General features: G+C 28.3%; 3 protein-coding genes across 6 annotated transcripts in view; 1 reads left to right on the plus strand and 2 right to left on the minus strand.

The window, feature by feature from the left end:
• Nucleotides 1-4,170, plus strand: part of LOC132928932 (chloride channel protein 2) — a 30,589-nt gene extending 26,419 nt beyond the window's left edge. For all 4 annotated transcript variants that reach the window (XM_060993882.1, XM_060993881.1, XM_060993883.1 and 1 more), the window contains exon 18: nt 14-4,170. In XM_060993882.1, coding sequence (XP_060849865.1) covers nt 14-142 — 129 coding nt within the window. In that variant the 3' untranslated portion in view covers nt 143-4,170. The remainder of the gene's footprint in view (nt 1-13) is intronic.
• A 448-nt stretch (nt 4,171-4,618) lies between these two features.
• On the minus strand, nt 4,619-7,223 carry LOC132928933 (large ribosomal subunit protein eL34). The gene is made up of 4 exons (XM_060993886.1): nt 7,068-7,223; nt 6,884-6,956; nt 6,585-6,782; nt 4,619-4,764 (listed from the first exon to the last, which is right to left on the minus strand). Exons 2-4 carry the CDS (start codon nt 6,946-6,948, stop codon nt 4,668-4,670), a joined length of 360 nt encoding a protein of 119 aa, XP_060849869.1. The 5' UTR covers nt 6,949-6,956; nt 7,068-7,223; the 3' UTR covers nt 4,619-4,667.
• Nucleotides 7,224-8,175: 952 nt separating this feature from the next.
• LOC132930293 (gamma-aminobutyric acid receptor-associated protein) lies at nt 8,176-9,486 on the minus strand. Its single transcript, XM_060996073.1, has 3 exons — nt 9,245-9,486; nt 8,806-9,003; nt 8,176-8,732 (listed from the first exon to the last, which is right to left on the minus strand). The coding sequence occupies exons 1-3, from the start codon at nt 9,332-9,334 to the stop codon at nt 8,664-8,666; spliced, it is 357 nt and encodes a 118-aa protein (XP_060852056.1). The 5' UTR covers nt 9,335-9,486; the 3' UTR covers nt 8,176-8,663.
• Between the last annotated feature and the right edge of the window lie 5,803 nt (nt 9,487-15,289).

Below are 15,289 nucleotides of genomic sequence, written 5' to 3' on the forward strand. Positions count from 1 at the left end.
ATTACTGTAATAGTTAAGAAAAGCCATAGAAGACACCAACTCGGGAACAAAACTTGGACACCACAAGACATCTGGCTACCGTAGTGCTGCGATGGAATCGCTGTTAAGTAATCGACGAATGGATGATGATTATGACGTGTAAAATATATATAGGTACAATAAATACATTTTGTAAAGGCGATTCAATACTGACCGTTTTTCTTTTTTACGAAAACATACCTATCTTTTGACAATTACATACCAATAAGACTATAAATATAGGGTTCGTTAAAAAATATTATGTGAACATAGTACAATTTTCTATGTAGTTTACTTGAGATCGATCATCAAATTTTTCTAATTTTGGAATCATAAGTATATATTTTAACTTTTATCTTCCGTTTAAATTGTATTTTAAAATGAAAAAAAATAAGCGATTAATAATCATAAGGAAAAAATTCTAAATACTGGGATAAAGTAAATTCAAGTAAATTCCTTAAAAAATTTAATTTTCTTATCGTAACTTATGTAAAATAAAAAATAGATTTTACGTTTTTAATGAAAATTAATATTACTCGTTGGTTATACAAATTGGTGATGTCATATGCGTGTACGCGTGAAACCACTTTTAAACTACAACTATATACGACACACACTACGTATAAACTCAAGATACACTTAAGATATTTCCTAAATTGAACCTCATAAAAACGGTTGGTATCAAATCTCCTTGTATAAAATATTATTTAAGGTACCGTAACCAAGCATTAAATTTTAAAGTTAAAACTGTCTTACCATTAATTTGATAGGTTTTTGCTAAATGTTATGTATGAAATGTTGTGAGTATCTATTGTTGTATGATAAATACTTAAATATAGATATTTTATTGTTACTTTGTAAAATTATAAAAATAAAATAGTTAATATAGTTATAATAAGTTTAACGTGCTGTATAAATACCCGTATGTATAAGTCTATATACTTACCATTAATTTAATTTATTTTATAATATTATATTAATCTTTCGTTTAAGGCGGCGTAACCCCAACACTCTTGATTTCTCTTCCTGGCTCGGGCGTAATAAACTAATATAGCAACAATAGTATTCCATACTTCCACACAATTACAACTCTATAGGTTCAGTTTAAGGCAAATTGATCTATTATACGTATTGTAAAGAACGATATTTCCTGTGAATTGGCCAGGATATATAATACACAGAATCGTTGATGTTGTTTGATATCTGTTACTATGTGTTGTAAATACTGTTATTATTTTATTTTTATTTGAATAATGTCATAGTATCACGGCGTTTGGGATAGGCAATATGACTACTTTGCTGTGGTGTATCCATTTTCGTATAAAATAAATTATACTATTGTACAATGTACATAATATATTACATATCATTATGAATATTACTACACCTAAACCTAGCAACCTAAGTGCACATCATTTAGTAGCATATTAATGTTATAAGTACAAAAATATTCAAAACTATATTTAAATTACATCACACCTATAAAATATTAATATAGCTCAAGTTTAGTCATAGTATTTCTATTATACGTATCTCTTATTTCTCTATTACATAAATAACTATAATAGTTTTAATTCAATATTTAGTTTAAATTGTCAATACTTTTGGCTGTTTTTATATAGAATTTTATAACTTTTTCATGATAACATCAATTAATTATGTCTAAATCAATAATATTAGATATACGTACCTACTTATTAATTAGATACAAATTACTTTTGAAAATGTTGATTTTAATAATTTAATCTAATTTAATTAAAAATTAAATTTCCTCTTCAAACTCAAAACCTTTATTTACTCGTTCATTACTCTTACCTACAATCAATTTTTTTTTTTAATCTATACCCAACATTAATCACCTAAAATTTCATTTATAGTTATTTACTTACTTCAAATTAGACTTGACTAATAAAAGATTTCTTATCTTATTATAAATTACTAAAAACTGAAATTAATTTATGATATTTAATCACAACTTTAATTATTATCAATAATAGGCCTCTATCAATAGGTATGTGAATGGCTAGTTGGTTGAACAATTAAATATGTATATTATGATATCCAATAGTGGCATTGTTTCGATTTTTTTTTTTTAATACACATATTTTTATGCCTAGTCACAAACCCTTTTTTAGGCCAATTAGTACATTATTAGATTTAAAAAACCCAATAACACATACCTATTGCACAATTCAAATGATGGAACTATATATTATCCAAAGAACCCATTTTTAATTAATTAATTAATATACAAGATAAAATTCAAAATATCCAAAAAAATCCTAATATTTTATATTATTAAAGTAATTATTGAAATGTATCACGGGCCACTGTGTCAGTTAAAAATGGTACGTGGGCCGCCAGTTGCCCATTCCTGCTATAGACCATAGTTTCATAAATCCACATAGTTATAGTTTATTTTTATTGTGTGTTAATATAATAATGTATCGGTCAGCATTTATTTTGCGTGAATATACTCGTATTATATCGGTCTATAGTTAGTCGTAATAATATTTACTAATTATAAACATAATGTAGATTGAGTATTGAGTTTATATTGAATAACATACTTACTGCAGTACATATAGGTCTCATATGAAACATAATTGTTCCAAAATAATAATTTGTCTCTTGATGAATATTTTATACTTTGAAATAAATGACACAAGATAAATTTTATGTAAGCATTAAATGGTTAAAAAAATAATATTAAAAGGTAAATTTATTTTTGAGATTTTCATTTCAAAATTCATTACAACTAATTAATTGAAATATACATTTTAAATTAAACATTAAAATCAAATTTATACATAATATATTCTAAGTTTATATAATGTATATGTCAATATGTGTGTATATCACTGTAAATAAAACTATAATTTTTTCTTGTTCATACCTAGGTACTGAACATAATCATTTTATACAAACTCCTTGAATGAATAATTTAGTAGACACTGAAAATAGTAGTCCTCAACCACTACGGATGTCGGATAATAAACAAAAAAAAGGATTAACATGATGCTTTGTATGTTGTTAAATCACTAGAAATCCTAAATTCCTGTATTTTCTTGATTTCCATAGATGAAACTAATTTTTAAACGAATGAATTTAATAATTTCCTCCGCATTTACTTTAAAATGTTATAACCAGAGGTGAATTATTTAAGGGGGGTCATAAGGGCCTTGCCACCACCCCCCCCCCCCCATGTTGGCATAAGTTAAATACACATTTAAAATTATTGTCTATTTGTATGTATTTGTTAATTACTGAAAAAATTTAAGATTTGCATTTTGGACTATGCCCCCCCCCCTCAAAAAAAAATTAAATCCTAGATCCGCCACTAGTTATAATTGATTATAGATTACATCAATATAACTTAACATTGTCTAAACAATTCACATTAATTAATTTCAATGAGTTACATACATAAATCTATAAAGTACTAGTTAAAAAAAATGTTGATGAATAAAAAACAACAGATTAAACAAACAAAACAAATTTTCAAGGCTTTATAATAAATTATTTGTCAATAAAGAAATCCATACCCCAATAAATTCAAGCAATGAATGGTGTTCTTGTAGGTATACAGGTCATGTTATTGCAATATAGTATATATCAGTGTTATACTAATTTATGCAACCGAGAATTAATTCTCTAAAAGTAAAATTCCAGTTTAACTATTAGAAAATTTTTCTAGTTAGAATGTGTTTATTATTAATATTTATAAATTCTAAGTTATAAGAGTATAATTAATGTTAATTTTTATTAAATACTAAATTATGTGCACAAGAAAATATTATGATTCAATGACCAAAATTTATTATAAGCATGTATTTTTTTTAGTTATTTATAGTTGTATTTATCTTAAATTAAAGAGAACTTATGAAATTTAATGTTTATATTTGTTAATATGTAGATATAAAATTAATTTATATTTAATTATTTAACAAACAACTTGGCTAAGGATTTTTAAAATGAGTAAGTCACTGTCATAGATATAAATATGATGACAACAATTTGACTGTTTATATTTTCAATCATAAAATGAGTTACAGAAATAAGATTAATTTTATCCTAAGTTTACGCTATACTGTTAATGGTAATCCATTTTATAGATTTTTTTTGGCCTAATATTTAACATCATTATTTCCACATGATACAATTTACAAAATATTTTGGATTTTAGAAATATTTATAGTTATTCTAAGTTTTTTTCAATGTATGAACACTAATAAAAATATTTTTTGCAAATAAAAAGGGTTGAAAACTTAATATAAATTTTGTATCATACATTATTACTAATAACAACATTATATAAATAGTAAAATAATATATTTTTGTAATCTAGACTATGCTGATACACCGTCTCTACTTAGAATGATTTTTCATATACAATGTATCATCATAAAATTAAACACATCTATTAAATAGATCTGCTCACCTGCCACACAGAACAACTTCCTTGTTCATAATTTTTATGTCTGTATAGTTTATACTCAAATGACATATAAAAATAACATTATAGTGCAAACTGCAAAGGAAAAACTGTATAGATATATATATATAGAAATCAGATGGATAAAAATTAAAATATAATAAGTCTGTTATAAAATTAACATTTATTTTGAAAATTGGTTAAGTAAAACTACTCATTTGGTTTTCAACTTGTTTTTAGTTGAACTCTTCTGTGATCGTAGAACTTTAACGACAATTTTCTGTTCTTCAACCAAAAACGCTCTGAGGATCCTGAAAAATAAATAAATATACATTTAAAAAGCCATTAAATAAATTTTATAATATATATGTAGGGACTTATTGGAACAAAATTTGTTGCAACTTTGTAATAAAAAAATTATTTTTAAAATGTCAATGAGATAGTATGTTTTATTAAATATATTAAATAGAAACTTATAGAAAGGCAAATACTCATTAGTCATTAGGATTACATAATGCAATAATTAAATCATATAAATTCAATAAAATAAAATGATACCCAAGACAAGACAAATATATAAATTCACCTATTATATAGTTCTGTTTTTTTTTAACTTTTAAGCTCAGAATTAATGTATTCTACAAGAATATAATTTTTATAATATTCTAACTCTTAATCTATCATAATATCAATATAGTAAGTTAATCAAGTTATTTTAACCAAATAATTTAACCTTTTGTCTATAAGTAAATGAGCTAACATTTTGTCCCTAAATTAATAATTCTATGTCAAACAAAATTCTAAATAGCTGTCTTTTGTTTTATACAATTAATTATTTGTAATATGTATACAATAAATTACAAGCTAAAATAAGTCGGCCAAGTCAATACTTTCGCCTCATTATATGTCCATGCCAGAAGAGAAGCTTTCTCGCAAAATTATGCATATGGCTGTAGTTATTAATAATTATTAAATATGAAATACTCACATAGAATAATTAAAAACGGTAACTATTTTCAATATACAATTCATGAAATGTACAGTACTATAATAATGATTTAATAAATTTTTAATAACAATATTACTTTTTGATTTTTAATCATAGACAGAGCTTATTTACTACATATCATGTAACTAACAAAATAAATTATGAAGATTACATTTTAGTATATAACATTACAATTTAGATTGTAACAGATTTAGTAACTAATTGTACAGCAACATGTAGCCTTAGATTAAAACTTATTAGTTCTAAGAGTGTTCAATGCTTTAGTTACTTTGGGGAGTTTGTATCGATTAAATCACTAATGCTTTTGTGATGCAACCTTCTTTACTCCCTTAAAACATGTCAATACGTTTTCTCTCTCTCTGCTATATACACAATATAGACAAATCACAATCATAAAAAAAAAACAATTTTATGTGAATGAATTGTATCTACATTGCACACGGATAAGTGAAAGAAAACAACTAATGTATTGACTACATACCAATACAAATAAAACCAATATTATTTATATTTCTGAGTACTAAATTCATATATTTATTAAAAAATTTAATTTTAAACCGATATAAATATCAAATTCCCAAATAGAATTCATAACATATCAAGCTACAGTAAGAATGAATATTATTGAAAAAAAAATATTTATATTTAACAATTTTAATTTAATTAAATTATAACTGTGCAAAATCAAGTTACAATTTATAAGACTAATCATGAATTAATTGTTCAGTATTTAAACCATTTTGGATGGATATTCTGACATTAAAGATTAAAACATAAGGTATATTTTTAAGTTTAAATATAATTTTAATATTCAATGGTTGTTTGTGAAACATTGTATAATTAATAAACTGAATGATGCTGGACAATGCTTCAGTAATAAATTATTTTTACAAGGTAGATTACATATTACATGCTCATAATAAATTGCAAGACATATAGGTATATTAATATAATAGCATGACCTAACAGAAAATAAGTACCTAACCTATATTTAAATCATAATTAAAGACATAATGTGGTACAAAATCTACTACCCAAATAAGACCAAAATTAGTATTCAAATCCATTAACAGCCCAACATAATAACGTAAAAAATAATCAAAATGCGAGCATTATACGTACTTTTCACGGACACAACTATGACATAAAACTCCACCGTATGCTCGTTTTACTGTCTTCTTGCGTTTGCACATACGACTCTTCTCAATGGCCCTAGCCGGCTTGATACCATGTAACTTAATTTTACAGTTACCGCACTTGGGTACACGCTTTGGCTTTTTCAAGTATTGATAGACTAACCGTCCACCGGGAGTGCGTACCCTGAAATACGCATGATATTAAAATAATGTACACGATATTAATCAAACAAAAAATATTAAAATGAATCAAGTTCTCGAACCGATCGGTATTGTAATACTTACATACGCCTCCTGTTACTCTTGGTGTTATACGAAAGCCGCCTCCTAAATACTACACTTTGACCCATGGTTGGTCCTGAAAGCAATTACAAAATAAGCGTGAAAATTGGAATTCAAAATGCAAAACAACAAGGAATAGGTGTTGAAAATTATTTAGATCGAGTTGGATGAAAAAAAAATAACTTACCTTTTTTGTGCCAGTGACGGAGAAAAAGTAATGAAAGGATCCACACACGATTACCAGTGTGTGTGATCGACAGTCAACAAAACATTAACCAATAATGATAACGTGAGCATGGAAGAGACCAAAACGCCATGGAAGAAAAACCCGCGAAATATGTAACTGCACCATCCACAACTTTAAATTTCCCTTTTTTAATAACTACTATTGAACATACAAATTCATAAACATAATACGCATTATAATTTATAGTGCATTAGTGCATTACGCAGTTGTGTCAGACACTGGCAGGTGAGTTGACAAAATTAGTCGTCAAATCAATAACATGAGAATATTTTACATAATATATTTATTACTTTTACCTACGCAATATACCAATACCACATTGATTGAGTTTGTCCACTAGACCCTTTATCCTTGTATCAGTCTCTGGTGACATACTGACATACCTACCAAATACGTTCACTTAATTACATAAAAATTAATCAATATAGTAATTGTGATTTTTTATCGTAACAATGATAACATTTAAAAACAATGAAATCATTATAAATAATATTTCATTTTATATCATCATTCGATATTTCTATGTGACCTTGATATTTTTTACTTGAAAATATCAATTTTTTTGGAACACACTCATACTTTCAATTTTTAATAAAATAAAATTAACTGGAGAGATAACTATCCATTTCCATCTTAAAGTCAATAACATTTAAATTGAAATCCAATATTATAATTGATCAATTACGTTTGCATTCATGACTTAAATGCAGTAGTTGAATTTATACTAATCAAGAAAATCATAATAACTAAACAAAAAAAACTTACAGTTTAATTTGTGATTGACATCAAATCAAAAATAGATTAATGAACTCGTTTAAATTAATCTACTTTTATGATATATATTTAAATATATATTTTCTATAATTTAATTTGCTCCTATTAAATATTGTCATTTTAAGACAAATAATAACTTATCAATAATCTTAAACATTAAAGATGTACTCAATATAATTACATTCATAAAAAAAAATATTTTTGCTAGTTTATCAAGTTTTATTTTTAAACTATATGTCTATATGAGTAGTTAAATAAACAAATACACAATAAATATTACTAATATATAATAAAGAATTTATTTAAAATAATTATAAGTATATACAGGATGAGTGGCCAAATGTTTGTAATGCTAATCATTTCTGAAATGACAAAATAATTTAAAATATTTTTACACACAGAATTAGCACACCAAAACATTTAGCTATAAATATCTTATAAACAAGTCATAGTAAGCTTAATACAAATAATAAGAAATCAAACAAAGGTTAATATTTTAGCAAAATTATAATTTACAAAGTATCTAACAATACATAAACATGTCATACTTTTTGTTGCAATATAAAATAGTTTTTATACCACCATGTATGAGAAGCTTATATTATAAACATAATAATAGTATTATTATTTTTTTTGTTTTTGGTATAATATATTAACCAATTTTTAATACATTTTATTTCTTTTTTTAGGTCATTATATATTCAAGGAGTGCATTTTGAAATGAACAATGAAAAAACAACCAACCGATATTTCAGAAGTGAGTTATACTCGTCCGTAAACGTTTTCATCGCTATATGCGATATACAAGAAATAATCTTCTTCGCGGTGGTCCTACAAAATAAAACAAAAAAAAAAGGTTCAGATGAATGAAAGGCATTTAAGTATTGACCTTGGAAACACTTACATTGTATAATGATCCCATTGTGGCACTGGTTGGAGGAATGACGTTGTTGACGAAAAAGAACAGGGCGTCTTCTGGACGTAAGTGAACGCGTTTTCTGATGAGGAAGTAGAACTGGCCAACTGTCAGGTCGGAGGGTACCAGATACTTTTTCTTGTCGAGCTCACCAATACGCGATTTCGGGGCCTTCTCAACAATCACCTGTAAAAAAAAAAAAAAAATTAAAACGTAATACAACAACAACGAAGACAACGACGGCGGCGGCGGAGTAAAAACGAAAGAGGAGAAACCTGACATTGACCTTTGCCTCAGTAAAAATAAACAAGTCACGTCGTGGACAATGGCCAACAATACTGTTAGGAAAGGAGGAAAACGAAAAGGGGAAAAATGTCTGGGACGTTTCATCAATTCCGAACTGCCGTCATCATAGAACTCGTCTTACCGGGACCCTATCGGGATACTTCTTCCGGATTTTCTCGCCCTCAGTCTTCCTTTTCTCGAAAACGTTGTCTTCTTTGTACTGGAACTTCATTGTGTAGCGCGGAACGTAACAAAACTAGTCGACGATAGACGACCTGACAAACGGGAACGGTCTGTATCGACTGACGAAGGAACGGGTAGCAAACAGCAACGATTCAAACGCAGTAGGCGAACTTACAGTAACAGTATAGTAACAAATAACAATGACAATATTATACGTCGTTAGCTGTAGAGCGGCGGTGTACGGGGTTTGTTGTTTTCGTTCGGGCACGGCTGTGCGGGGCGCGGGCGTCAGCTGACCGACGGCTGTACCAACCGTACCGTCTCCGCAGTGGATGGCCGCAAACGGCCATCGCGGCCGTGATGGACGGACGTCGGTCGGCTAAAGGACGACAAACGGGTGGCCGCCAGCCACGGCCCAAAACGGTGCGTGGCCGTGGCCCTTCCGCCCGATCCCTGTTGAAATTTCGGGCGCCGCGATTGCCGGACCTGAGTGAACCGCCTCAGCTGATCGCCGCGGAAATTGCGACGATAATAAAAGTACAATAAGATCCCATTGGGCATTGGCCATTGCTTACTGCGCAGCAGTACCGACTCCGCCGATGACGGTCGCTTTTGTTATTTGTTCACGTTGCTTGACGGTGCAGCTGACGTCCGTGTTGACGTAGGTCCTTGTCTCGTAATCGCGCGATACGTATTATAAAATATAACTGTGTGCCATTGTTTTTTCTGACAAACGGCCGCTGCACGCCAGGCCAAGCTGGTCTACTGTCCGTCTACAAAAATATTTTTTTTTTAATTCAAGCTTATGCTTACAGCTTACGTCCTGGTAAAACGGGTACGGCCGTCCCGGGGTGTGCGCAAACTTCATATTATTTGCAGAGTTTATGGTACAATGGTACAAATAATATGGACCCGTTCCCTCTAAAATAAATAACAAAAAAATAATTGTTAAATACTAGTTATAAAATTATAATAAATGTATTATTTATTTATTTTATTATCTATATGTAAAACTGAAAGAAAATGATTATTGTACGATTTATGCGATTTTCCGTTTAATTCGATTATCCATCGATACCCATAGGTAATAGGTTAAGTTAGGTTAGGTATGCCCATATTATTTACAAGTAATTTGTTTCGATGAATTGAAAAGTTAACTTGAATTTTCATTTTAAAAACATTTTTTAGTATTTTGTATAATTTCGTACAATCACTTATTTTATTTTTTAGTTTTTAACTTTAATATAGGTATGTACCTACCTACGTGTTGTTTGATGTAAAACAACATCACTTATCACTATCATATAACTAAAATATGCATCATTTATTTTTATCTTAAAAAAATGTAATGTAGTAAATAATAAATATGTAGGTATATCTACTAATGATGAGTAAATACAACTATTGTAATATTATGAGAATTGAAAAAAATGAATTAATTTGATTAACTTATGATTACCTTCAATCACGACCCTTGTAAAACTCATTCGATCATAATTTTATTGTCCAAGTCTTTTAGAACTATTAGAACTAAAATATTATATAATGATGAACCATCCCCTTCCTCGGTTCATCATTATATAATATCTTGGTTAAGTTCATACTTTACATTATTTTATAAATTTGTAATTAATAAAATCGGTTGATATTGCTGTATCAAAAACATTAAACTTTCTGTCTATCCATCACTTGTTTTTATTTACATAGTAATTAAAGGTTACAGAACATTTGTTAATTATAAAAAAATGTTGAATGTGTAAAAATTTCATGATGAAGCAGGGGGCTCTCTATTTCCATTGGGAAATTATTTTGAATTCTACGCAAATTTTCTTGACGCATCTGTTTTCCAGGTTTTCCTTGAAAAATCACAGCTACAATTTTAACTTTTTATAAGTTAATCAAAAATATTTCAAACACGTCAACCAAGTAACAATAAAATGTAATACAAACATCTGCAATATGACTATTATGACTATGTACATTGTACAAGTGATATAACCAATCTAGGTACCATAAATAGTTCATACTACTACACCACATTAATTTACAAAGTAAGTGTTACACACACAAAGTAACATGATTCCACAATATATAGCATGTAGGCATGTATAGTCACACAATAAATATATTATTTAAAATTATAACATATCAGTAAATTGGTAGTCGGAAAAAATCCCAAGGAAATAAATTATACGAGTGCCACTTTTTTATTTCCCAAGTACGAAGTACCCAACTATTAATAACAATTTTAACAATTTTAACATTTGGACCGATTTGAGCAAAGTACAATTTAAAAGAGATATAAATTTATATCTCTTTTATCTTAAGGTTGCTATTTGTCTAGGTTTTTTAACGGCGTGTCATTAAGTTTGTCACGGTTAATGGAAGCAGAGAGAAAATAACGTTAATATTGTATTATTTAATAATATTTAACAATAAAATATAGAATAATTATATGATTAATGATTATCGTATTATATTTTATCTAAATGACTATTAGTCTAAAATATAGAAGTAAGTGAGTTGACTCCCAAGACTTACTTTATGTATATTAGTTGATTCCCGTAAATAAGAGGTATGTGCGAGTTGATTCCCTATTGTTGTATATCAATAGATTGAGTTGTTAGAACTTAGAAGTGCAGACAGTGCAGTTAAAATATTAAATGCAGAAGCAATGGGACTAGAAAATCCATGAAAACCGAGAAACACAAAATTTTTTGAGAGAAGTGATGTCACGGTATATTGGTTATTTAATTACCAGATACTAGTTTTTAAAAACAATGCGTTTTACATTTTTACCTAACTACTAATTTTTTTTTTAATAAATAATAAATTATAATATAATACAATGAATAATTGATAAATAGAAATTAAATGATTTTCAAAATATGAAAAAACTAAAAATAGACAACATTTTTGAAAAACTTGTCAGGTAACCTCCTCGTAGTGTCTCTTAGATCTGCGCTAAGCCGCTAATAGGCTGAATATTAGACTAAATATTGAAAAAAATATATAATGACTCGGGAGTCGGTAAATTGCGTCCCCCCAAAAAGATTATATTCATATACTATGTAAATTGCGGCTCATGTACTTTTATAACATTCGTAAATTGTGTCCAGGGTATATTTAGAATGTAACGTTAACTGCGGCCTGGGATATTCCGATTTCCGTTCGGCTGTACAATTTGATCAGTATTCATTTTTGCTTGATAATAATAAAATAAATTAGGCTTATATAGAGGTCCGTCAGCCTGGCACCCCGAATTCAAAATTTCGACCTCAAACCTTTTAAGATAACTAATTTGTAACAATTTGTAACGCAAAAATTAGAATTTGTAACACAAGATTTACCCCCGAAAAAAGGGGTAATTTTTTCGGGGTGCCAGGCTGACGTCAGCCCAGCACCCCAAAATTTGAAAACGCCGATTTCGAGGGTAATTTTTGGGTTACAAATTCCGATTTTTGCGTTACAAATTGTTACAAATTAGGTACTAATTATCTAAAAAGGTTTGAGGTCGAAATTTTTAATTCGGGGTACCAGGCTGACGTCAACACAGCACCCCTAAAAAATTACCCATTTTTTCGGGGGTAAATCCTGTGTTACAAATTCTAATTTTTGCGTTACAAATTGTTACAAATTAGTTACTAATTATCTAAAAAGGTTTGAAGTCGAAATTTTGAATTCGGGGTGCCAGGCTGACGGACCTTAGTTATATGTATGTTCACTAACATAAGCGTGCGCACAGGGGGGGCGTGGCCCACCCTGCGAGCTGTACCAAAATTTTTATACATAGTAATACATGTTCTAAACATAAAGATTTTTGATTTTTCAAAAATCATAAAACATTAAATAGGTAGGTGAAAAATAACTGATACACAATAATAATAAATTAAATGTCTTTAAAAATAAAATTGATAACATATTATGTCATATACCATTACAAATTGCGAAATTGTATTAAACTGTGTTGGCAATTACAATATTTCTTATTTGATTAAAAAAAAATATGTATCTGTTTTTAATCATATGAATGATTATGCCTTAATTCTTAAATAGTATAGGTGATTACTGATTATGAGTAGGTAAATTAAAGTATGTAACATTTTAATTGTTTCTTCCATCAGAGTTCAGGTTTCTTAATATTTATTGACTTAGCCCACCCTGCCACAAATGTCTGCGCACGCCTATATGTTCACTAATAAAATATACTAACAGCCTGCTCGAAGATCTTACGCAAAGTTTTACTTTTACGTTGCTTTACAGCTTACATATTTTTTCAATTTAATAAAAATGGACATTATGAAAGGCGAAAGGATTAAAACTTTGGAAGTATTTATGATAGTTTCAAATTTCATTTTCACAAATCGCTAAAAAATGATATTCAACGTTGGTGTTGCACAATTAAAATGTGTGTTTTTTGAAATTTAATGATAATAATAATATGTGTATAATGTGTATAAATAGTTTTCAAGATCACAATCATTTTGAAATTTCGGGACGAATAATAAATCGACAGAAATTTGACAACAATTTAAAAAGAAAAGCCGTTGATGATATGTTTATACCAGACCATCTAAAATTATTCATTCTGAAATACTGAATTAAAAAATTCTTATATGTAATTTACATATGAATAAAACATATTTAGGTAGGCATACATACAAAATTATACCCAGGCCGCAATTTACCTAAAAAATTAAAATTGGACACAATTTACAGCGACCTCGGGAATCAACTCGCACATACCTTTTAATCACCAGGGAATCAACTCGTACGCAGCCTAAAATACAAACGGCATGGTTTCAGGCTTACCTATCTAAAAAAAAAGGTTATTCTATTTATGATGTCCCGGTTTGGAAATTTCAAATTCTGACATACCTATTTTATCTAAAATGCTAAAGCTAAACAATAGCATGAAATTAAACTGTAACAACGAAAAAGAAACAATAAGCTTATTGCTTACATAATTACAATTTTGAAACCAAGTATAAAATTGTTATAATTAGAAAATTCTTTTCGTTGTTTTTCTCCGTAACTATTTTTTTTCGCGATTCCAGCAAATGAAATTAAATACGCAATAGAGTAAAAACAATCAGAATACTGAATTACATAATGTATTAATGTGTTCGAAATAACGAAAAGTACAATTATTGTACTCGCACCAGACTGCACTCTCACTACTAAAAGTTCCTCAAACATACCTACATTATATTATTATTCGAAAATAAGACTTAAAAAGTTCAAAACTGTACAAATGTCGATTATACGAGAGATAATAAATTTCGATGTCCCAGAATGTGATAAATGAATACTACAGGATGAATTTAATATATGAGAACCATCGTAAATCTAATATACTCACTCGTTGACAATAACTATAACAATAATTGTGAATCGGTCGCCCGTGTCGATTTCGTTCTACCAATTAGATACAATAATAAAAGACCCCTCTTCGTATTTAAAATTTAAACTATGATTTTCGCACTGCACGCGATATTAATATGCTATATAATATGGTGTATGAATGTATGATGTACCTATGTCCTGAATAAAAGACAGTAGAAAATATTTATTTTTATCATAAATAAAAAAGACAGGTACTTATAATTTATAGTTAATTTCTTTCGAATGTAAGTATACGTAATTTTAAATGTTTATGTATAATTTTTTATATGTCTATATATATATTATATTATATTGGGACACGTGGAGTCACGCCGCAGGGCCAGTAGCTACGGGGAGGTTTTAGAGGTTCAACCCCACCCCCTTTGACAAAGTAGAAAATGTAAAAATTTCTAGTACATTCTAAAATTTAAAATTTTTCAAACCATTTTTTTTTTTAACTGATTAAATACTTAATATAATATAGTACATTTATAGTATAGTGCCCAAGGTATATTGATGGTGATATCACTGATATCAGTCACAATTATGTATTTATCTAGGTACTACTTTTTAGTTGTTTTATAAAATATTTAGCTTGTGTAGTTTAATGCATTCAAAT

The sequence above is a fragment of the Rhopalosiphum padi genome, chromosome 4 (assembly GCF_020882245.1).
Source record: "Rhopalosiphum padi isolate XX-2018 chromosome 4, ASM2088224v1, whole genome shotgun sequence".
NCBI classification, from domain to species: Eukaryota; Metazoa; Arthropoda; class Insecta; order Hemiptera; family Aphididae; genus Rhopalosiphum; species Rhopalosiphum padi.